The 24,714-nt window shown below is 41.7% G+C and overlaps 1 protein-coding gene and 1 pseudogene across 2 annotated transcripts in view; both read left to right on the top strand.

Moving 5' to 3' along the window:
- Fancc (FA complementation group C) overlaps positions 1-24,714 on the top strand; it is a 153,892-nt gene that overhangs the window by 120,335 nt on the left and 8,843 nt on the right. For both annotated transcript variants that reach the window (XM_048331036.1, XM_048331026.1), the window contains 6 exons: positions 3,427-3,479; positions 4,960-5,059; positions 15,447-15,522; positions 17,840-17,921; positions 19,425-19,599; positions 23,521-23,727. In XM_048331036.1, coding sequence (XP_048186993.1) covers positions 3,427-3,479; positions 4,960-5,059; positions 15,447-15,522; positions 17,840-17,921; positions 19,425-19,599; positions 23,521-23,727 — 693 coding nt within the window. The remainder of the gene's footprint in view (positions 1-3,426; positions 3,480-4,959; positions 5,060-15,446; positions 15,523-17,839; positions 17,922-19,424; positions 19,600-23,520; positions 23,728-24,714) is intronic.
- On the top strand, positions 491-1,341 carry LOC125339783 (annotated as a pseudogene).

Raw genomic sequence — 24,714 nt, 5'->3', positions numbered from 1 at the left:
TTTTATTATTTCACTTTCAGATTCTGTGTGTCTTATTTGCCTGTAGCACACAGCAGTGCTATGGGGTCTTAATGTAGTCCTTTAGGGTCTTAGAACACTTCTGTAGGGGCAAGATATCTAGGCAAAACACTCCAAAAAACTGTTCTGGTAAACTTAACTGAATCACATTTTTGCAAGTTATACAGTTTGCTTTTCCTTATTTGATTTTTTTCATTTTGAATGCATAAAAACGTGTAAGTTTGGGGTATGTATAGAGTCGCCTCATAATAATTTATTAATTACATTGAGCAGTAGAGAAGATGACTGACTTGCTAAGTTCAGATCCAAGAAGCAACCTGTCTGCCCTTCTTTGTTATGATGAATTACTTTCTTAATGAATTTATCTATGAGAATTCCAATTTGGCTTCCTTTAAATAAAAATGCATTCTCGGCGGCTCCTTCCTGGGGAATTGGGACGTGTAGGCTCCGCTCCTGGCCTTCTCTCTGCACCATGACCCCCAAACGCCAGTCCTCCATCCTGCCCCAGGATGCAGAACCCCAGCGCGAAGCCAGTGGACACCTCCTCCTCCTCCGGCGTGCCCAAGGGAGAAAAAGAACAGCAAGAAGCAATTGAACATATCGATGAAGTACAAAATGAAATAGACTTAATGAACAAGCCAGTGAGGAGATTTGAAAGTAGAACAGAAATATAATAAACTCTGCCAACGGTTTTTTCAGAAAAGGTCAAAATTGATCGGCCAAATCCCAAATTTTTGGGTAACAACATTTGTCAACCATCCACAAGTGTCTGCACTGCTGGGGGAGGAAGACGAAGAGGCGCTGCATTACCTGACCAGAGTTGAAGTGACAGAATTTGAAGATATAAAATCAGGTTACAGAATAGATTTTTATTTTGATGAAAATCCTTTCTTTGAAAATAAAGTTCTCTCCAAAGAATTTCATCTGAATGAGATTGGCAATCCATCTTCAAAGTCCACTGAAATCAAATGGAAATCTGGAAAGGATTTGACAAAGTGCTCCAGTCAAACACAGAATAAAGCCAGCAGGAAGTGACAGCATGAAGAGCCTGAGAGCTTCTTTACTTGGTTCGCTGACCACTCAGACACTGGTGCAGACGAGCTGGGAGAGGTCATCAAAGACGACATTTGGCCAAACCCCTTGCAGTACTACCTGGTGCCTGACATGGATGACGAGGAAGGAGAAGGGGAAGAGGGTGATGATGATGATGAAGAGAAGGAAGGATTGGAAGATACTGATGAAGAAGGGGATGAGGATGAAGGGGAAGAAGACGAAGATGATGATGAAGGGGAAGAGGGAGAGGAGGATGAAGGAGATGACTAATAGAAAACACTGATGGATTTCAACTTAAAAAAAAATTTTTCTCCAGTCCCTGGGAGCAAGTTTGCAGTCTTCTCCCCCTCTGTGCTCAGTCACCCCATTCTTGAGGTCTCTTTTTCTCAACACCATGGTTCTCAACTTATTTGGGGGTGGGGGGTAGATACCTTGCTCAGAATACAACAGGAAAAGAATCTCCACACACCTATTCTAAATTCATTTTTACCACTGTCTCAACAAGAACTGTACGGAATCAATGCCGCCACCACCTGCTCTTTGGGAAACAAGCCTCCGTTCCTTGGCTCTGCTGAGGCCCAGGCCTTGTGTAGTAGTGCATAGATTCTAGCTTTTCTCCTCCTTTCTCTGTATATTGGGCTCAGAGATTACACTGCATCTATGTGAATACAGACAGCATGTATCTGTCTACTTTCTCTTCTTTAAAAAAAAGAAAAAATACTTAAAAAAAAGGGGGTTATAGAAGGTCAGCAAAGGGTGGGTTTGAGATGTTTGAGTGGGTTAAAGTGGACATTTTGACAACATGGCTTCTCCTTTGGCATGTGTAATTGTGATGTTTAACCAACATCCTTGCAGTTTAAGATGACACTTTTAAAATAAAATTCTCTCCTAATGATGACTTGAGCCCCACCACTACGGGAGAATCAGCAGACCCTGTAGGATCTTATTCAGAATTGACATTCTCTATTGTAATTTTGTTCATTTATTTTTAAATTTTCTTTTGTTTTCACTGGAAAGGAAAGATAATGCTCAGTTTTAAACGTTAAAAGTGTACAAGTTGCTTTGCTACAATAAAACTAAAAGTGTACACAAAAAATAAATAAAAATGCATATCAATGAAGTATATATCTTGGGATACTCTAGTAGTATGGAAGTTAAACTTAACAAATCACAGTAACTAATAATTAGAAGATCATCCCATCACTTGAACAAGTGACAATAAATAAAATACCTTGTTAGAGGCTTTCTGTGGCAGCCTGTAGTGATAGTATGTGACCACTAGATGGCACACGCTCTATGTTACAAGTTGCCATACCGTAGAAGAGAGAAAGTCCCAGAAGCCTGTGGAGATGGTCTCCATGCTTTCCTCAGGGTGGCCCAGAATATTGCTGAAGCCAAGCACATTCTTTTCTTCAGTGGAAGGAAGGGACTACGAAAAATGTTTTCCAGGGGTATTTAGTGCAATATGATGCAAAGAAATTTCCTTTTGAACCTCACATTTGGATGCCACTATTAAAACATGGGGTTTATAGAACAAATGGATATTGCTTTGAGCTACAGCCAAATATATATATATGTATATGTATATATATATATATACATATACATATATATCTATATATGGTACCTGGGCCAGGTCTACTGGAGACCCCACCCAGGCTACAGGGGCTAGGTCAGCTTCTGCAGATGTGGATTATTGAAACCTGTTTCCAAACAAATATTCTGGAAATAGACTAGATATTGTTCATCATTTAGGATGATAGTACCTTTTTTTTCCCCAGTAACCTCCTTTTCTTTTTGAATTAAAGCTGCTAATAATGCTGTGCTAAACACAAAGTTGTTTTCATCCACTCTGGTGGTAGTCACTGGTTTCCTAAATATGTATGTACTTTTTACTATATAAGCAGGAAAAATAGACAGCTGCTGGAGATCTAACCTAACCTTGAGGCACTTCCAGGCTGAGCGAGGAGATCAGACAAGAGGCACATTTAAATAAAACAGGCAATGTTTCTACGATGGCATACTAGTAGAAAGTGTTTTAAAAAATTATTAGTGAAACTTGTTATTCCCCCCACCCCCACACACATCATACAGGCTTTGTAGAGAAAGTGAGGTACATAGGAGTAAAAAGAGAAAATGAAATGTGCCCACAATCCCTTGGTTAAAGAGAACTAGTACTTGCATTTGTACTTGTTTGTTTTCCTTGTTTTTGTACTTGTTATTTTTGTAGCCCAGTAGAATTGGCCTGTTTTCTAGGCACCAGCAGCCCTGGACAGCTCACTTGCCTGCTAAGGCAAGTTATTATTGATGAAATGCCTGTGGTATTTTACCTTTTTGTGGTCTTTTCTTTTGTAGCCTCAAGCAGCTTGTCACCCTGCCATATTCAGAATTGTTGATGAAATGTTCAGGTAAATATTATGCTGTTCCTACTAGCATTTGATCTAAGAAATGCTTAGCTTTCAAACATAAACATGAAGTCCTGCAGTCGTCTGTCTATACCGTGGGGAAATGAGGAGTTTCTGATTCTTCCTTGTCCCTCTGAGCTTTGTGGTAGAGGTGAAAACTCAAGAGTCAGTATGGATTTAATAACTATGCCTGAGAATTAAGACAACTTTCCTTGAGCCTTTTTACATCTGACTAATAATGACAGAAAAGCAGAACTGAAATTAGGTATTAGTATCATGAAATATTGATGTAGGATTTGTCCCAGCTCAGAATAAAGCAGCAGTATCCTCCCTCACCACATGAGGGCTGACTGATCTTTGTAAAAGACTCCAAAGCCAAGAAAAATAAATAAATAAAGCCATTCTCAACAGAGCTCTTCGGAAAGGCAGAATAAATCCTGTGTGCTTCTTGCCACACTGATTTTTGTTTGTTCTGGAAATATGGGCTGTCTTGGAGCATGTGCTGGCTTTTCAGATGAGGAGAGATGAGGGGCCTGCAGCACACCAGGTTGGGGATGCTCCTGCAGTTCTGAGGGTGTCTCTCGCTGGGAGAGCTTGTCACCCCTGAGGTTCCAGCCTTACATGGATATAGGCTACTGGGGTCTGGACCTGTCCTCCCACCACCCCCCCCCCCCGACTTCCCACAGCCACTGTGGTAGAGGCTCCAGAGCAGACATTAAGTACCCAGGAAAGAAATCTGTGCAACAATCAAAAAAAAAAGTTACCGCTTGAGTTGGGCTTGAAACACATCAATAAGAAATAAGACGGCAGGATAGTGTTTTGCAGTACAGCTAAGCCAAGTTTGATTTTTTTTTTTTGCTTAAACAAACTAAAGAAAAGCTTTTTTTTTTTTTTTTTTGGCCAGTCCTGGGGCTTGGACTCAGGGCCTGAGCACTGTCCCTGGCTTCTTCTTGCTCAAGGCTAGCACTCTGCCACTTGAGCCACAGTGCCCCCTCTGGCCATTTTCTGTATATGTGGTGCTGGGGAATTGAACCCAGGGCCTCATGTATAGGAGGCAAGCACTCTTGCCACTAGGCCATATCCCCAGCCCCAAAGAAAAGCTAATTTTATTTAAAAAAAAAAAAAGTGTAGAAATCAAACCAGTGACGCCTGGCTTCTGCAGCTTGTTCCTCTGGTGGCTTTGAGCCACTTTACTCTTGTGGCAATGCTGTTGCTGCTTGTGAAAGCAGAATGTCAGTCACTGTATGTGGGTCTACAGTGCACAAATGCTTGTGAAAGGCAGTGAGCAATGTAAGACACAATAATGAGCTCTGTACCTCATAGTTTAAAGAAACTTCTGAGAAAAGGGAGTGACTTGTGTCTCCTGCCCGCACGGGACTGGAATCTGATGAAGTGCCATGTTTCTGTTGCTTATGGTACAAAAGGAACGTGTCCACCACGATGAAGCTTTCAGTGTGTCATGATCTGACTTTGACTTGTTCAGGTGCGCACTCCTGGAAACTGATGGAGCCCCAGAAGTAGTAACGTCTCTGCAAGTGTTCACAAGATGCTTTGTAGAAACGCTAGAGAAAGAAAACAGAGAGGTTTGTGATATTGTTTATATTACTCATTAAAGAGGTATGTTCTGTTGCATATGTTTCTTATTCACCACAGGGGGGAAGAGGCTGCTAATCACCTAATAGGAATACTTTCTGAGAAACTTTGTTTTTTGTGGTGGCACATTGTGGGCACATGCTCTCCCACAACGCTGTAGTATTCTTCCCAGTCCTATTTCCAGAAAATGTAACTAACTGCTCTACTCATGAAGAGGGCTTCCAACCAATTATCATCACAATGGTGAAACCATCAAAAAGCCAAAACAGAATCTATGTACGTATGCCTTGGTGCTCAGGCACTTCCTTCCATTGCCATGTTTAAGATTACTGTCAGGCTGGTATACATCACCCCAGGGGGACTTCCCCTGGCTTTCTGTGCTTGCTCTGTCCCTTGGGCTGCATCTGACCTTCTGACCAGCAGGAAGCCTTAACTGAGATTTGCAAGTAGGAGATACCACTGATTAAGAACACAAATGGACATTCTTGGTTATTGGTGTCTTTATTACCCCCCCCCCTTTTTTTTTGGTGCTTGAACTCGGCCTGGGCACTGTCTCTGAGCTTTTGTGCTCAAGCTTAAAGCTCTATCATGTGAACCACAGCTCTACTTCCAGCTTTTTTGGTAGTTAATTGGAGATAAGAGTCTCACAGACTTTCTTATGCAGGCTGGTTTCAAACCATGATCCTCAGGTCTCAGCCTCCTGAGAAGTTGAGAAACCTTCTGAGTAGCTAAGATTATAGGCCTGAGCCACCAGTGCCCGTCAGGGTGCCTTTATTTCTAAGAGAAACCCAAATGTGAGTGGATTCCAGGAGAGAAAGAATGATGAGAAGGTCTGGAAATGATTTGAGAAATTATAAAGGAGGAACCAAGAGTGGGAGTGTCCAGGAGGTGTGTTAGATGCTGTTGGTGAGCAGAAGATGCCATGGTCCCCTCAATAGAGGCTGGACACTGGCTGTAAGAGCCAGTGACTAATTAGACTATGCAAAACAGGAGTTTTTGTTTTAAACTAGAATTTTCACCCTTCACCATTATCACTAGCCTTTATATCTCATGCCACAGATGTAAGAGTTTATGTGGCGTTTTCGCTGTTCAGAGTGGTGCTGGTCCACGGCCTCTTTCCCCTGAAGGCTGGCATGGCCCCTGTGCTATTCTGCAGTTTGACTTGGGAGAGCAGAGCTAGGGTGCCCAGCCCTGCTGAACTCCACACAGCACTAAGCTGAAGAAACCTCTGAGATTTTAGCAGATGGCTCTACTTTTGAGGTAATGATAAATATTTATGATTTATTTTTTTCCTGTCTTCTTCCCTAGGGAAGTTAGCTGAACGATAGCAGTGTTATCAGGGTACCCATGCCTGGAATTTGGGAGGAGAGCTCAGCTAAAAAGCACCGCCTGGCCCTCACAATTATTTTGAGGCATAAATATAACCATGTTATCCTCCCTGTGCATTCTTAGATTCTCAGTTAGGAACTGACCTCTAGCAAACTTTGCCCTTGGAGTTCTGGGTCACACCAGGTTGGGACAAAGGATATAGCCTTGTTGATCATCTTCATTTTGGTTTTGTTCCGAGTCTCTACTGGCCTTGGACACCAGATTTGCACTGGAGATGTAGTTATTTTAATTTAGAACAATACCCTGACCAGCTTATGTCTGTCCAGAAAATTGAAACCACCCACGGAGCCCAGATGTGAGATAGGACAGAAATGAAAAACAAAAAAGAAAAAAAAAACTAACAAGAAACAAAACAAGCATTTGCCACCCACCTGTGACTCAAAACAGGAGAACAATAACCTCGTAGGTTTACAGAGTACGTTCATATCTACCTATTATTTCATTTCTTTTCCTGGTACTATCTGTGACTGCCTCCTTTTTCATGGCTGGATGGTCTCACTCACTGACCCCTGTCTCCAGCTGTGGACTCATCATCATCCTAGATGCCTGGATATCCTGTCATGCTAGGTCCATGCATGGCTTCATTTCTTTGCTTCATTCATTCACTTCTTCATTCCTAACAGAAGGACGGACTATCTATGAACCCTATCTCTAAACTAGTGGAAATAAATTTTCTGTCAGTGTTTCCCTCTGCTGCATCTATGCTTCTTCTGCCTTTCTCAGCCCAGATAAACACTGTTTTGAATTTTATGTGTATAATTCCTTTGCTTTTTTCTGGAAGTAGTTTGATTACTTCTATATGTCTAAACCATGTTTTTAATTTGGGTTATCTTCATACTTTGTAGTCAAAGAAAAAAAGAGTACCATACTGTATGCAATCTTTTGAGACTTTTCCACATGGCTTGTTATAAAGATTGCTTATGTGTGGCTGTTGTAAACATTGTTATGTAGGAGTCCATTGGGCAAATGTACCACAACGTATCCATTTTTCATTTTGTGGGCATCTGGGTTGTTTCCAGATTCTGTTTTCTATTATCAATATCATTGCACTAGCTATTCTACATGATAATTAGAAGTCCTCAGTTACTCAGAGTGCATATACTCAACCACCCGTTGGTGGCATTTACACCATTAATTCACATTCTTTCCCACTATCAGAAATGCTTAACTTCAACTGGGTGCCAATGGCTCACACCTATTACCCGAGCTATTGGAAAGGCTGAGATCTAGAAAATTGAGGTTTGAAGCTAGCCCTGGCAGAAAAATCTTAACTAGTAAAAAGCTGGTATGGAGGCACTTATCAAGTGGTAGAGCACTAGCTGAGCAAGTTCAAACTCTGTACCAGCCACCCCCAAAAAGGAGTAGTTTAATTTTATTTCTTCTCATTCCCTTTCTACTCTTTCCTCTCATCCAGGTATGTGGGCAGCAATGGTTTAGTTCCTCCTGTGTACTTCACCGAACAGTAGGTACAAACTTCATGCAGGCAGAGCGGGACACTTTTTTTTTTTCCCTGAGCTTGCATAATGACTGGCTCAGTACAAGCAGTCAATCAGGTTGGGGGTCAGGTTACAACAGATCAGCAGTCTGATAGTGTACTAAACTCTGAGGTATCCCACAGAAAAAAATAAATTTAGGTCAAGTTATTATTAAAAATCTATTTGAAGGCAGGAGGGAGTACATCTGAGAAAGTGGACAAAATGACAGACGCTTTGGACCCTGAAGGGGAAACAAGTGACGAAACTCCAGCTTCTCCCGGGACTTGCCAGGAAAGAGAGCAGGTCACCAGGTACATTGACTAGAGGTGGAACTACCACAGGTGTAGGCCTTCAGAGGAAAAAACAGACCAGCAGAAAGAAACCACATTGAAAATAGACCTTATTCTCAGTTGCTTGAGAGGCAGATACCAGGAAAAGCATTTCAAGATCTTCCCAGGGAAAACGTTACCAATGTTTTATCTCAAAAACAATCCATGAGCCAGATGTGGTAATGCTTATCTGTATTTCCAGCTACTTGAGAGGATGGATGGAGAGGTAGGATAGTAGAAGTCCTGGTAGGAAGATAGAAAGCTGGCCTGGGAAAAGCATGAAAGCCTACCTAAAAAAAACAAAAAAAAAATGAAAAGCACAAAGACTGGGTGCGTGGCTCAAGTGACAGTGCTTAAGTGCCTTGAGATCAATCCCCATTACCACCCAAAGGGGAAAAAATAGACGTAAAGCAAACATAGAAAAAGTACAAAAAATTATTTGCCAAAATTAAATGAAAAACAAACAAAATTATAAGAATAAAAAGAAAAAAAAGAATAAAAGACCACCTATATGTTGTTTCCAGAGATCTGTCCTGAGATGGACAGATGGAAAGTAAAAAGAGGAAAGGAGGCATGTTATGCAAATAGTACAGGAAAGGTGAGATGGTTGTTAGTAGTAGATGAAGCTGACTCCCACAAAAAAGCACCTACTAGAGAGAAAGTGCACCATTTATAATGACAGTTCATTGAGAGAAATACCAATTACAAATGGGTATGGGCCTAGTAGAGTCTCAAAATGAATGAAAGGAAACTGGCAGAAGGAAGAAATAGACAAATTTGTAGAAGCACTCTAACTCTAAACTGCAAAGCATTTCTGAGAGCAACAAAAGCAGACTTGAATGTAAGGAGAAAAGAACCACATTCATGAACTGTTCCAGTTCCAGTCATCACTCAGTTCCATCCCTGGTGATCTCAGTAGCCCCCCCCCCCCCCATTTCCCCAAGGCATAGTACTTGTGATCAAACCCAGGATCTTGTGCAGGCAAGGTAAGTTCTCTGTCATTGAGCCAGAACTTAAAGCAGGCTTTTAAAAAATGAAAAATTTTAGATCCAGGCACTGGTGGTTCACACCTGTAATTGTAGCTCATGCCTGTAATCTTAGCTACTTGAGAGGCTGAGATCTGAGGATCATGGTGAAAGACCATGAGACTCTCATCTCCAACTGACCATCCCCCAGGCCCCCCTGCCCCCCAAAAAGGTGGAAGTGGAGCTGGGGCTCAAGTGGTAGAGCACTAGCCTTGGGCAAAAATGCTCTGGGACAGTGCCCAGGCCATGAGTTCAAGCCCCAGGACCAGCACACACACACACACACACACACACACACACACACACACACACACACTTTTTTGAAGCTGATTCTAAAATGTACATGGAAATACAAAGCCAGAATAGTTTTGAAAAACAAAACCAGAGGACTCTTAACCACTATCTGACTTCAACACTTAAAGCTACGGTAATTAAAATAAGAAGGTACTGGCAAAAGGTCAGACATAGATCAGAACAGAGTCCAGATAGTCCACAGTCCCATGCATATGATTAAGGTCAGTTGATTTTCGACAGAGTGGCTTGGTTGCAATTCTATGAGGAAAAGGAAAGTTTTCAACAAATGGTGTGGAATAACTGGATGTCCATATGAGGTAAAAGTATCTCAACCTCAGCCTCTGAGAGGACTTATAGGCTTTATTGAACACAGGTTAAAATTATGAAGCTCTTAGAGGAAAATATAGTAGAATATCTTTTTTCGTGTTGGGGTAACCACAGATTTCTTAGAAAGGATGCAAAAAAAAAAAAAAAAAAGGAACTACTGACCATTCAAGAAATGTGCCTAAAAATAGACTTTGTTAGAATTAGAATGGATTTATATAATAGATATTGATACTGTTTAAGAGAACAAACAAGCAAGCCATAATTGGGATGATTCTTTATAATACATATATCACAGATGACTTGTCCACGATATATGAAGATCTCCTACAACTTCATAAGAAACAACTTAATTTTCTTTAAAAAAAGACAAAAGTCTTAAACACACATTTCAAAAAAGCTATGTAAAATGGCAATGAAAATTGTTTGACATTGTTCACCACCAAGAAATGCATATTAAAGCATGAATAACAATTCATGCATATGGCAATGTTTCAAACCTATTAGGATGGTGACAATAATGAGCTTGACAACACCAATATCGGTGAGTGTGTAGAACAACTAATTCTCATGCATTGGAAGTGAGAGTATGAAATGGTATAACCACGGAAAACTACTGGCCATATAAGTTATATAGGCATCTACTCTGTAATCTAGTAATTGCTCTCTTAGGGTACTCACCTAAGAGAAATGAAAACACTTGTCCATAATGACAGATGTGAATGTTAATTGCACCTTTAATTGTAATGACATAAAACCAGAAGCAATCCAAATGCTCATCAGTGCTCTACAGTGGATAAACAGATTGTTATATCCATGCAGTGACTGCTTTTGAGCCTTAGAAAATAATGAACTGCTTTTAACATGAATGAATCCTTTTTAAAAGAAATGCCAAAGAAGCCAGTCACAAAAGAATACATCACTAGTTCTTTTTTCATGCAATAGTAAGCAAAACTAAAGTCAGTGAAATTAAAATAGTCGCCAGGGTGTGACACAGGGAGTGACTGTGGGAGTCACAGGGTACAGAGTAGGGAGCTAGAAAGGTGCTGGTCACATGGAATCATAGTTACCCTAGCAACAGTCTGTGCCTTGGGCCTACATACTCCCTGGTCTTCCAGATTTTATCCTACCTCCTTTAAAGTACTTTACAACCTTTGTGCCTCTCTCTGCCTCTCTGCCTCTCTCTCTCTCTCTCTCTCTCTTTCTCTCTTTCTCTCTCCTCTCTCCTCTCTCCTCTCTCTCCTGTCTCCTCTCTCTCTCTCTCTCTCTCTGTCTCTCTCTCTCTCTCTCTCTCTCTCTCTCTCTCTCTCTGTGTTGTAGGGTTTGAACTCAGAGTCTGGGTGTTGCCTCTGAGCTCTTTTGCTCTACCTCTTTGAGCCACAGCTCCACTTCCAGTGGTTAGTTGAAGATAAGAGTCTCTTGGGGACTTTCCTGCTCAGGTTTGCTTCGAACCACAATCCTCAGATCTCAGCCTCCTGAGTAACTAGGATTACAGGCGTGAGCCACCAGTGCTCCCTGCACCTTTGTGTCTTTTGAGGCACAGCTATTGTCTTCAGCTGTCAGACTATGTGAGTACCACTTTTTTGTTGTTGTTGTTTTTAAAAAACACACATACTCACTGAAATTTAAAAATCTCACAGTTGTATTGGCAGCTTTCACTGAAATGGAAGACTTAGGTATAAGTGGGTTTGTATAAGGTTAAGTACTCACACAGACACCAACAATATAAATTCCATTTTTATAAGTTCCAGAAGGTAACTTTTTCAAAAAACTTTATTTATTTATGTATTTATTTATTGTCAAAATGATATACAGAGGGGTTACAGTTTCATACGTGAGGAAGTGAGTACATTTCTTTTCTTTTGGCCAGTCCTGGAGCTTGAACTCAGGGCCTGAGCCCTGTCCCTGGCTTCTTTTGCTCAAGGCTAGCACTCTGCCACCTGAGCCACAGTGTCACTTCTGGCCTTTTCTGTATATGTGGTGCTGAGGAATCTAACAGGGCTTCATGTATATGAGGCAAGCACTCTTGCCACTAGGCCATATTCCCAGCCCAGTACATTTCTTATCAAACTTGTTACCTCCCCCCTCATTTTTCTCCCATCTTCTCCCCTCCCCAATACCCTCGCCCCCTTCCCCCCAGGTTGTACAGTTGATTTACAGCATATTGTCTTGTAAGTATTGCTGTTGCATTGATTCGCCTTTTACCTTTTTTCTCCCTAGTTCTGATAAACATATATACAATACCCAGGGTACCAGCATCAGTTACAGTGACATCAGGGGTAAAACCATGGGGAAAGAAAGACAAATGAACAAGGCATAATTTCACATAGTATGTCGAACATAACAACAACAGTGATAAACCACTTATTTCCAAAAGTTGGAGTTCATTTCGCTTAGCATCATCTTATGTGTTCATATGGGCATAGCTGTTGAACTGTTGTGATCTTCTTCTGGGACTATCCTAGGCATGTACTAATAATTACTTATGAAGGAAACCACAGAGTCTATGTTTCTTTGAGTCTGACTTACTTCACTTACTCCAATTCTTTCCCAATTCTTTCCATTTCCTTACAAATGTCATTCTTTCTGATGGAAGCATAGAATTCCATTGTGTATATGTACCACATTTTCTTGATCCGTTCATCTACTGAGGGGCATCTGGGTTGGTTCCATATTTTAGCGATGGCAAATTGTGCTGTGATGAACATAGTTAGTGTGGTCTTGCTTGTGATCCTTCGGGTAAATGCCCAAAAGCAGGGTTGCTGGGTCATAAGGGAGCTCTATGTTTAGCTTTTTGAGGAACTGCCACACTGCTTTCCAGAGTGATTGAACAAGCTTACATGCTCACCAACAGTGTAGTAGGGTTCCCTTTTGGCCACATCCCTGCCAGCATCTGTTGTTAGTTTTCTTGATAATGGCCATTCTTACTGGGGTGCGCTGGAATCTCAGTGTTGTTGTGATTTGCATTTCTTTTATGGCCAGTGATGTTACTTCTTCATGTGCCTCTTTTTTTTTTTTTGGCCAGTCCTGGGCCTTGGACTCAGGGCCGGAGCACCGTCCCTGGCTTCTTCCCGCTCAAGGCTAGCACTCTGCCACTTGAGCCACAGCGCCGCTTCTGGCCGTTTTCTGTATGTTTTCTGTATATGTGGTGCTGGGGAATCGAACCTAGGGCCTCGTGCATCCGAGGCAGGCACTCTTGCCACTAGGCTATATCCCCAGCCCTTCATGTGCCTCTTGGCCATTCTCATTTCCTCATCAGAGAAGTCTCTCTTTAAGTCTTTAGCCCATTTATTAAGGGGGCAGTTGTTTCTTTGAATTTGTTTGGGTGGGGGAACTTAATTTTTTTAGTTTTAAGTATATTTTAGATATGAGGCCCTTGTCTGTTGTATGGCCAATGAAGATCTTCTCCCAATCTGAGGGCTTTCTATTTATCTTTCTATGTCCTTTACCATGCAGAAGCTCTGCAGTTTGATGCAATCCCGTTTGTCCAACCTTTCTTTGATTTGTTGTGTTCTGGGCCTTTATTAGGAAAGTTTCTACCTGTGCCAAGGATCCCAAGTGTTTCTCCTTCTCCTTCCTGCAATGTTTTCAGGATATCTGCTTTTGCCTTGAAGTCTTTGATCCATTTGGAATTGATTCTGGTGCAGGGTGATATATAAGGATGTAGCTTTAGTTTGTTAAAGGTGGTTAGCCAATTTTGCCAGTACCATTGGTTGAAGAGGCTTTCTTTCCTCAATCTATTTTTTGCTTTGTTTTGTTTTAGCTCCTTTATCTAAGATTAAGTGAACATAGGTCTGCGGGTTCATTTCTGGATCTTCAGTTCTGTTCCCTTGGTCCTCAGGCCTGTTCTTGTGCCAATATCAACCTGTTTTTATTGCTGTAGCTTTGTAATAGAGTTTGAAGTTTGGTATTGATATTCCTCCAGCCTGTTCTTCCTGCTTAGGATTGTTTTTGATATCCGAGGTCTTTTATTGTTCCATATGAATTTTTGGATTGCTTCCTCTATTTCATTAAAGAACGGTGCTGGGACATTGATGGGTATTGCATTGAATTTGTAGATAGCCTTTGGCAGTATTGCCATTTTCACGATGTTAATCCTCCCAATCCAAGAGCATGGGAGGTTTTTTCATTTCCTTAGTTCTGCTTTAATTCCAGAAGGTAACTTTTCAAAAGCGTCATTTTTCTTGAAAATATTTGTAAGGTTATTGGAAGCATACTTTTAAAAAGTTTTTAAGAAAATGTTCTTTACTGGTATAGGCAGGACTTCCTGAATAAAATCCTAGGGCTCAGCAAATAGGAGAGGACACTGGCAAGTGGCATTACGTCAAGGTAAAAATTAGCTCTGTACAGTGAAGGACATAGTCACCAAATAAAAAGATAATATAGAATGGGAGATCTCTGCTAGCTATGCATCTGAGCCTAATAACTAAATTAATAAATGGGTAGAGGAGCTAAACAGACACTTCTCAGAAGAAGTACATATGGTCAGTAAATACATGAAGAAATGCTCAAGAGTCCTGACCGTAAAGGAGCACAAGTCAAAATGACATTGAGATTCCATCTCCCTCCAGTCAGAATGTCATCATTGAGAATATGGCAGCAACAAGTGCTGGCAAGGATGCAGGGAAGAAGGGATCTGAGTATGCTGTTGGTAGGAATGTAAATTTATACCATCATTATGAGCATCATTATGTGGAGAGTCCTCATAGAATTACCTTATAATCCAGCAGAACCACTCAGGCATTTGTTCAAAAGATTGCTAGTCATGATAACACAAAGGCACCTGCATACTCATCTTTATTGCAGCACATTTCACAATCACCAAGTTATGGAAACAGCCTAGGGACCCTACAACCGATGAATGGATCAAGGAAATCTGTGTGCACACATGCACATGTGCACATACACAGACACACACAGTGGAATTTTATTTATCAGGAAGAACAGTATTATCAATTGCAGGGAAATGGATGTACCTGGAAAAAAATTATGTTGAGTCAAATAAGTTAGAGACACAGAGTACATGTTGTACATGTTTTCTCTTATATGGGGAAGTTGAATATACATACAGGGATATTTATCCAACTAAAGTATGACATAAGCAGGGTAGGTTTCCATAGTGTAATCCTTTTGAACAATTAACAGACAATTCAGCAAAGTGAATACCAGGAATAAAGGAGGTGAAACTAAAAGAAGGGGAGTGGACAAATGTAGTCATAATGCTCAATGTACATATATGAAAATGAAACTAGGAAATTGAGGGGATGGGTGGGGTTGGAATGGATGGGGTTGGAATGGATGGAAGCAGGGGGAGAATGATGGAAGTGCTGGCATTGGATCAAGATGCATTGTACTTATAAACAGATGTTAAATTGAAACTCCTGTGTGCAACTATTTGGAAGGCAGGCAGGAAGCAAAGTAGGTTGGTTGAGTTAGTACAGTAAGTTTTTCTGGGGAGGGCAGAGGAGACACGGTTTTGTGTTCTTCTTGATGGCCTTCCATTTCTGACATTCATGACTATTTTGTTTGATCCTATTGTAGCTGAAGTTTGCTCTGAGGACCTACTTTCCCTATGCTGCTCCATCTCTCACTACCATGCTATTGCAGCACCCTGAAGGTGAGCTGAAGTTGCCTGTGTCCAAGTCAGGGTGAGAAGAGCTTTAGAAACACAAGACCCTCCCTCCCAGTGCTTTAACTGTCACATGAGTAAAGTGGCATTGGTGATATATGCGATCCCTCTGTGCTGTCAGGGTCTCACTTTTGTGTATTATGCTATGAGGATCTGCTTTGCTTCCTAGGTATGAATGTTTGCTTTTTTAATCCCTTACTAGTATGGCTGCAGATAGCACTGGCTCTGCCAGTGCCAGCCAGGTCTATCTGGACACCAGGAATAGCTTGAGACTTAGCTGAGTCAGGATAAAACAGCACCATTGTTTGTTTCTCATTCTGCTGTTCCATGAAGCCTTGTGACAGAAAAGAAGATAAAATGAAGGAAGAAGCCACAAAAATTTAGAGGAAATGTCTCCTAACCAAGCCCAGGAAAAGATTTTGAAGAATTTAATATAATACTTATATTAGACCATTCCTTTTCCTGATTTCATTTGCCAGCCTTTTCCTGTAGATTATGTCCTTAATTTAGCTGGTATTGACCAGAGAACATGTCTATGAACTTGTGTTTTGGAAACTTCTGAGAAACGGAGAATAAAATTGCCTTACCCTGTGTCATTCGGAGCCTTCAGGAAAGTCAGAGGCCATGGAAAAAGAGAGATGAGGGAGGATAAAGATTCTCCCAATTCCCCAGTGTGAGAGCGCTATTTGAGGAAAATAAATGATTCAAAATTTTAGAGCATTTCACAAAATCTAAATTGCTCTTCCTTTTTCTAAATGTAGGTTATCATAGAAGGTAACCCATCTTACGTGATCCTTAGATGCTATGATAGGGATGATAGGGTTGGCAAAGCTTCAGATGGATCTCTGCTTCATGATTTGTGAGCATTCAGAGCACTATGGGGAACTTCATTAACAAGACAGAAAGGCCCAGAGCCCACTGTGCAACAGGAGCCTGAGGTCAGCTCATGATGGGTAGCTAACTGATCTCTAGTGACTGGAGCTTAGGTTTGGATACCTGTAAGATGGAAGAAAGGAGAAAAAGAGGAAGAGGAAGGAAGGAAGAAGGAGGAGTAGGAGGAGGAAGAAGAGGAGGAAGAGAGAGAGAGAGAAGTACATGTACCTGAACTCAGCCTGACTGCCTATTCACTTGTATAATTAATTGCCCTAGCTGCCTGCTCCAAAGTAGACAACTGCCCTAAGCAGTAGAGCAGACCTCCTGTGTTCACCTAGATATGGTTGTCTGCATTGCTTTTGGGAAAACAAGTGTATAATCACATGTGATATTGTTTTAATAATATAACCTCCTATTGATCAGAATTCCATTTTATGCTTGATGTAAGATTCTGGGGGCAAAGGTAATCACTTGCAATTCTGACTATCCAAGAGCAATAAGGAGCATAAATAAAAAAATAAACATCTAAGCAACAATTAATAATATAATAAGAAAAAATAAATGCCTTCAAAAGGCCATAATTAGGGGTTATGGAATTTAAAGGAAGGAGAGAGATTGAGTGTCCTTGAGCCTGTGATAGAAACTTATCTGTACATGAATACCTTTCTCTAATATTCATTAGAAACAGATGCATGCATACTCAGATGCTTCTAAAACTATAGGGCGATTATGAAAGCAGAAATGCCTAAGGAAAGTCCTTGCATGATGCTCACATAATTTTTCCCTAGCCTTTTCTGTATTAAAAACTTGAAATCATATTCTAAACTCATCATAGTCATAGAAACACAGGTAGGCAATCCATTCTTAATTTTTTTTTTTTTTGCCAGTTCTGGGCTTTGAACTTAGGGCCTGAGTACTATTCCTGGCTTCTTTTTGCTGAAGGCTAGCACTCTACCACTTGAGCCACAGTGCCACTTCTGGCTTTTTCTGTATATGTGGTGCTGAGGAATCAAACCCAGGGTGTCACGTACACGAGGCAAGCTCTCTACCACTAGGCCATATTCCCAGCCTCATTCTTAATTTCTTACTGATGATTTTAGTATGGTCTCCACTATTATTTTGAAATCACAAAAGTCATTAGTGATAGAACCAGCAGGTGGGTGGGTAGAAAAGAAAAAGGCTGGTGTCCCTGTGACATGCCATTTCTGAGGCCTATGGCAGTCTGTGTGGTCTTCAAACCTCCATGGACCACATTTACCATGCGATGGCTCTTTCTTCTCCAGGGTAAGAGACAAGCCCTGGCTGGGAAGAGTATGGAATGGATACCATGAACTAGAAAAAAACCATTCCCCCATACTTCTAGTATTAGCTCCAGATTGTTCCTAATGTGTTTAGCTTTTCTTCAGTTGTCTTCTGTCCTCTCTACCCACAGCTATTCCACCAGAACACCAGCTTCAGCCTCTGCAGCACATTTCTGAATTGCTCAGAGAAGCAGTTGAAGACCAGCTTTGTGGGTGAGCAAACACTGACCGCTAACTTCACCGCACAGGTGTTTCCCTCATCCTCATCTCCCTTTGATTAGGACTGGTAGCTGAGGGCTGTACTGACTTCACTGGGCAGTGAGAGCAAGTGGAAGTGCCCAGACACAAGGTGATAGTGGAGTCAGATTAGATAGGGGCAAGTCTCTGCATAGGAACAGTTCTAAGCAAGGTCTGGGTTTCCATTCTGATATAAAAACATGACAGTAAACAGACAGACCCTGGAAAAAACACACCTGCAGGGAGACCTTCACCATTCAGAACAAAAGAGTAGCTCGGAGGGAGTCCCCTATTCATTCTGCCTGTCAAGGAAGGAAATGCTAAGCTTCTCCTGCCCTGTAGAGGGAGTGTTTACTATTTTGTCCTCTCTTTTTAAAAAAATTGACATAAAATTATTTTCCTATTTAACAAATCTCTCTCCAAAGTTAGAAAAACCATTCTATGTAAGTTAATTTCTACCAGTATGGTATTAAGAACCATCTTCTGCTATTTTCCTAAACACAGTCATGTGTAGACTCACTATGTTCTTGTAATACAACTACTATGTTCTTGTAATACAACTCAGTGTGGCGTCTTCTTAACACCCACATTTATTATATAAGTGACTCATTGCCTTCGCTGGCTTCCTTAAGACTCTCGTTTGCCCCTCTTGCCACCCTGTTCTTTCTAGATTCTCTGTCACTCTCTGCCAGAGCATGGTGCTCCTTTATCTGTTTGCACCAACTGGAGTTATTGGTGCCAATTACTCCCTCTTCCCTACCAAATTCTAACCAAAAGGGGACAGATGAAAACCAACTGGCAGCCAGATAGAATGCTGGCCACATTAACTGCCTTGCTACACCTTACTGGCACCTGCTTGCCCTTTCTTGTGGCCCGCTGGGGTTGAAGGACTTAGATCCCAGATCTCATGGGCACCTGCCTCCACCAATGCTTTGGCATCCACCTTCAGGAGGGTCTATGAGCAGGTGCAAGCACCTTCTCAGCTGCGGGATTCTCATGCCAGCCCAGAGAAGGACCTGGAGAGATCCAGAGAGCCATTCCTCACCTGAGGCATCCTAGCCAGCCCCAGCTCAACCTGGCCCCTGATCTTCTGCTCTGAGCTAGGAATGAGCTGCCCATCCTTTCCTTCATTGTTCTGAAACCAAGCTTTCAGAACATTTACAGTGTTTCTCAGAGAATCCTGCCAGGTAGAAGGAGGCAAGTCAGTCCTGCACTGCTCATGTTGGTCATAGGTTAGATATCCTTTTCTTGAAACCTACACTCATGATACCCAGATATAAAGATTAAAGACTAAAAGTATTCAAAGTCCTCAGAGCACAGAAAGTTGGGGGGGGGGATCCCCTTGTATGTCCTGTAATAGGCTCACTAGGGATTTCTGAGTCTAATTTGTTTTATTTTGCCAGTTGTACTTCACTGGTAAGTACACTTTAAACCAACCATTTGCATGCCATTGAAGTTGTGTCTTTGGCTTTGTTCCAGGTCCCAAGGTTCTCCCTTTGAGAGCTGGTTTTTGCTCGCTCACTTTGGAGGATGGACTGACATGGCAGCTCAGCAGTTACTGAGGTTGGAAATTGACCCTCCTGCAGCCCTGCTGTGGCTCTTGGCATTCTACTATAGCCCCCAGGATGGGAGGCAGCAGAGGGCACAGACCATGGTGAGTGGCAGGCCCCTCTCTGTGTACTCAGGGTTGAGCCCCGAGGAGTAGATCTTGGCTGGAGGGGCTCTACTGTGGGTTTGTCTTCCCCCATTCCCCAAGCTCTGGGGAGTCATGGCATATGTTGTAGTAATGTGCAGTTGTGTCCACTCAGATGACAAGCCTAGCGAAAAGATGTTGCCTCACCTCAGGACTGTACCTGCTCTCCTGAGCCTCTTTGGGCGTGTGTGTGTGTGTTTGTTCTGTCATTGCCTGGTGTCCAGTCTGCCCTAAGTAAGTCACCTTTATGGCTGGCCTCAGGGCTGTCTCCCAGGGGATGCCATGCAGGATGACAGCTCCTGGGAAGAACACTGTCCCTAGGCCGAACTTGGCTTTTGAGCCAGTCCTCTCTTCCCCACCAGCAGCCTGGACAGTGCTTCCACCTGACTTCCTGCTTTACTGGATGGGTCAACAGTTCCCACATCATTGGCTTTGTTTAGACCTCTTACTGAAGTCATCTCATGATATGAACCACTTTGCTTCTGAAAAAGGACTTGGTTATTTCCTAAATAACAGAGTGGCTAAGTACAAGGCCAGACTGGGTAACTGTGGCAAAGACAGCTGTTATTTTACGTGAATATAATAATTAGAGAAAGCCATGCTTTGATGAAAAGTATTGGCACCTCCATGGCAAACATTTATTTGATGGTTCTTGAAACTTCAACTGCCAGTTTTTCTGATTTTAATAATTAAAGGGAACCTGTCTCATTATATATAGAACAATGTTCCTATTTGCTTTGTATTTTCTGTTTGAAAAAAAATCAGAGACTAGTACAGATGTTTATATTTTGTTTGTTAAGAGGCTCTCATGAAGGGCTGGGAATATGGCCTAGTGGCAAGAGTGCTTGCCTTCTATACATAAAGCCCTGGGTTCAATTCCCCAGCACCACATATATAGAGAATGGCCAGAAGTGGCGCTGTGGCTCAAGTGGCACAGTGCTTGCCTTGAGCAAAAAGAAGCCAAGGACAGTGCTCAGGCCTAGTCCAAGGCCCAGGACTGGCAAAAAAAAAAAAAAAAAAAAAAAAAAAGAGGACTCTCGCATGACAATGAAAAAGTTGGATTTTAAAAAGTTGAAATTGAGAATTATTTTTGGGACCAAAATAAAAGAAGAAATTATCATAATCAACATATGTATTCAAGGATTGCTATCTGATTAAAAAGACCCTTCTTTTTCTTCCCTTTAAATATCATGTTAAGCTAATTAAGGAAAATCATAGTTCATGCTTTTCATCATCCTATTTTTTTTAACAGTAATGATTAGATGTATGAAGTGCTCATTTCTAAAACCCTTTTGTATGCATTTTATATTTGATTTTTATATAAACTTAAGTTGGTAGGTATGTGTTAAGTTCCATATGGATAATAGATACTGACAAAGAAATTTAATTCTAAAGTACAGAAAAATAAATAGACCAGTAAGATTCAAACTCTAGAATGTTCTTTATTGGTACGTCTTTTCACTGGTTCATTTGTTTGGGGGGTTTTGCTTTTTCTTAACATAAAACATATGTGTAGTTCTTACTCAGGATGCTCTTGGATTAAAGTGATTAACTCATTTGGAGTAGTTTGGTGCTGCCTGTCCTCTATGCCTTTGTTGTTCAATCAGAGGTATCTGTCTGCTTGGTGACAGAAGCCAGGCCTTCATATTAGTGATGCAGAGCCCTTTGCGCCTTAGTGTCTGGCCTGAGGTGTGGGTGGGTGACGTGCTGTGGAGGGAGTTTTCCTAGGTTGACTAAACTGAAAATCAACTATCTCTGTCCCTGATTTCTGTGAACTGTACTCCCTTATGGTCTGGGGGGGTGGGGTGTGACTTGATAAGCAAACAACCCTATTTGCAAGCATGACCATTGTGCAGTTTGATAGAACCTGATTAACACTCCAAGGCATAGGAATGTAAAGGCAAGAGCATGCCAGTCCTGCCCAGGGGTGTTATCTGTCTATATGAACTGGCTTTGCTTTCTGTGCAATCTAGAGTTCATCTGGCCCTTGACAGGTATGGGGTAATGTCAAGGGGAGTTAGATGAATGAAGAGAAAAAGAGTGAAGATTGCAGCCATAATATTCAATTCACATCCTACAAAATTGTAAATAATGAAGGGAAGGGACACGTTGGGAGGGGTGGGGGAGGATGATGAAAGGAGTGTTATCAATCAAGATGTATTGCATTCACAAACTGACTTGTTGAGTGGTAACTCCTTTGTACAACTGCTTAAAGATAATAATGATATAATTTTTTTAAGCCTAGTCTACATGAAGAGGCAAAAAAAGGTCTGTTTTTATATATCTTATCAAAGACAAGACTTCAAACCCTGTCATTCTGTTTCCATTGTTTTTGTTTTTGTTGTTCCTCATTTTTGCACTGGTACTGAGACTTGAACTCAGAATCTCATACTTGCTAGGATAACACTCTACTACTTGAGCCATACCTCTTGCCCTGCTTTTTGCTAGTTATTTTGGAGATACAGTCTGGTGAGTGTTTCTGCCTAGGTTGGCCTTAAACTATGATTTTGTAAATCTCAGTCTTCTGAGTAGCTAGGATTACAGGTGACTGAGCCACTGGCACTCAGCCTCATAAATTTATAACATAGAACAAAAATAATACTTTGAAAAACTTAGGAAGCATTTCAAGTATTGATATATTACATAGAAGTTACTGGATACTGAAAGAACTTGAAGGAAAAGTCAGTCTGGAACCAAGTAGGAAGATCAAGTCTTTAGGCACATGAGACAATGGTAAAGAAAAAAAAAACCACAAACTAGTCAAAAGGAAATAGCTATAAAGACTTTGCCTCAGGAGGCCTCAGTTTTGCAGACCCATTTAGAAGGCAAAAGGTTTTGAGGGCACTGTAGATGCCATCAGCCAAGTGCAGGAGTGTACAGCTGGGAGAAGGAGAGATGGCTGCCCTGGGAATGCTGCCAGATCCGTGGAAGAGGCCTATGGGGCTGTTTCTCACGGTCTCTGTTTTGGTCAGCAGAGCTCACACAACACTGCTAGTGTGCTGTAGTCTATGACAGACGGCACTGAACAAGGCCTAACTTCTAGGGAAATAAGCAGCTCTCACAGATCTGTAAAATCAGTCATGGGACTTCTCAGAATAGGCCTAAGTATTCTTTCAGAAATGATAGAACATAGCTGTTATGAGTTCCATGTGGCATTTTAGGTCTATAGCTTTCAATATTTGCCTTGTTTTCCAAGTCACAACTTGATATGCCATTCTTTTAGCAAGCAAAAGTCTCAGCATGATAAATGTTTTTTATGCAAAAGCAACCCACGGGCTTAGAACAATTATCATTATTATGTGGATTCCACAGACTTGACCTCTATTTGAGTTTTAAACATGTATAAACAGACTGCACCAGTGTCTGAAACAACACAAATGAGATGTGTGCGTGCATGTACGCACTTGCACATGCGCACACGTGCTCTCTGGCACACCCATAGGTGTGTTTCCTCCTCAAAGATAGTGAAGGCAAAAGCAGTCCTGCATTCTTCCCTGCACAGCCCCAGGGTGGCTGTTGGCTCGGATTGTGGCTGATAGTGAAGAAGTCTTCTAGGAGCCTTCTGTTCTTTTTCCCACAATGTGAAAAATGTGACTACATTCTGCTGAGAACCTTTCACTGTTTCCTTTCATACAAAAAAGGTCAATTCCTGGCATGGGGCCCTGCCTGCTTGATGAGCAAGACGAAAGAAAGTCAAGAAATTTCCATTACGCCCATTTGGGTTTGTGTAGAGCAGTGTGTAAACTCAGCCGCCTGTGTCCGCCTCTCTCTGGTGCCAGGCTGTTCCTCTTTCTGGGGCTGGCTTCAAAGCACTAAATAAATCCGAGAGTCATGTGTCCTGAGTCTCCCTAATCTCTTACCCTTTGAACTTGCATTACCCAGATAGAGCTGAAGGCTGTGCTGGACCACCTCCTGACGCTGCTCACAAGTGCCCCACTCTCAGCCATGGAGCTCCAGCTGGCCTCTGTCCAGAGCACCAATGAAGACTCCAGGCCACTGGCCTGTGGACAGCTGGTCAGACGCCTTATCCTGAACTTCCTGCTCTGGGCTCCAGAATGCCATGCAGTTGCCCAGGAAGCTGTCACCCTTGTAAGTCTCTCTTGTCTCAATCCTAGTTCACATTTATGCCCCAAGGAAAGGATGGGTTATCTGCGTGAAGGTGTCCTAGCATTGGAGAGCATGAGCTCAGGATGCTGCCCTGACATGGATAAAGGTCAAGGAGCTGACAGCTAGGATGGATCCCAGGGCCTACCTGAGCAACGCCTCATGTCATCAAGGAGAAAAGCTCAAAGAAAGAAAAAGGCACTTCACAGGTCCCATGTCCTTCCACAGGGGCCATGGGGAAAGTCCATGTGCTTTTCTTTCACTTCACAGTCATTGATCACTTCCTTCTCCAGTGAGAGCATGCTCATACCAGCTACGATGCCAACCATATGTAACCACAGGTTTAAGAAAAAAAATGAGTTTTTATAAAGACATCTTGACCCAAAGTCCAGGTGATTTGATGGTTAGAGAGTGGTATGAATTAAAAGTTGGAATCATTCATGACATTAGATTTTATAATAAGTTCTTGACCACCAAACACACAGGCAACAGAAGGAAAAGTTAAATAAATTGGACTTTATGAAATCTAACTTTTATACAGCAAAAGATACTATCAATAAAGCATAGACAAGTCTCAGAATAGGAGAAGATATTTGGAAATAATATGTCTGATAAGGATTTAGTGTCCAGAATATGTAAAGCAAATTCTGACAACTCAACAACAGAAAGATAACCCAGTTCAAAAATGGACAAAGTTAGACACTTCTCAAAAGATGTAACACTAGCCAGGAAAAATTTGAAATTATGTCCAGTAGCACTGGTGATTGCAAAATCAAAATCACAGTGAGAACTGGGCATGGTGGCACAAGCCTGTATTACAACAGCAGAAGGATCCCAAGAGGTAGACCTAGTTAGTGGTAGACAAAGAGGTAGACAAAGTTAGGAGACTCTCTTAAAAACAAAATAGAAAAAAGGGTGTGTGGCTCAAGTTGTAGTATTGTACTTGCCTAGCAAATGTGAGGCCCTGGGTTC

The sequence above is a fragment of the Perognathus longimembris genome, chromosome 1 (genome assembly GCF_023159225.1).
Source record: "Perognathus longimembris pacificus isolate PPM17 chromosome 1, ASM2315922v1, whole genome shotgun sequence".
Lineage (NCBI taxonomy): Eukaryota > Metazoa > Chordata > Mammalia > Rodentia > Heteromyidae > Perognathus > Perognathus longimembris.
The sequence above is the reverse complement of the archived record's forward strand: the minus strand, read 5'-3'. Positions and strand labels throughout refer to the sequence as shown.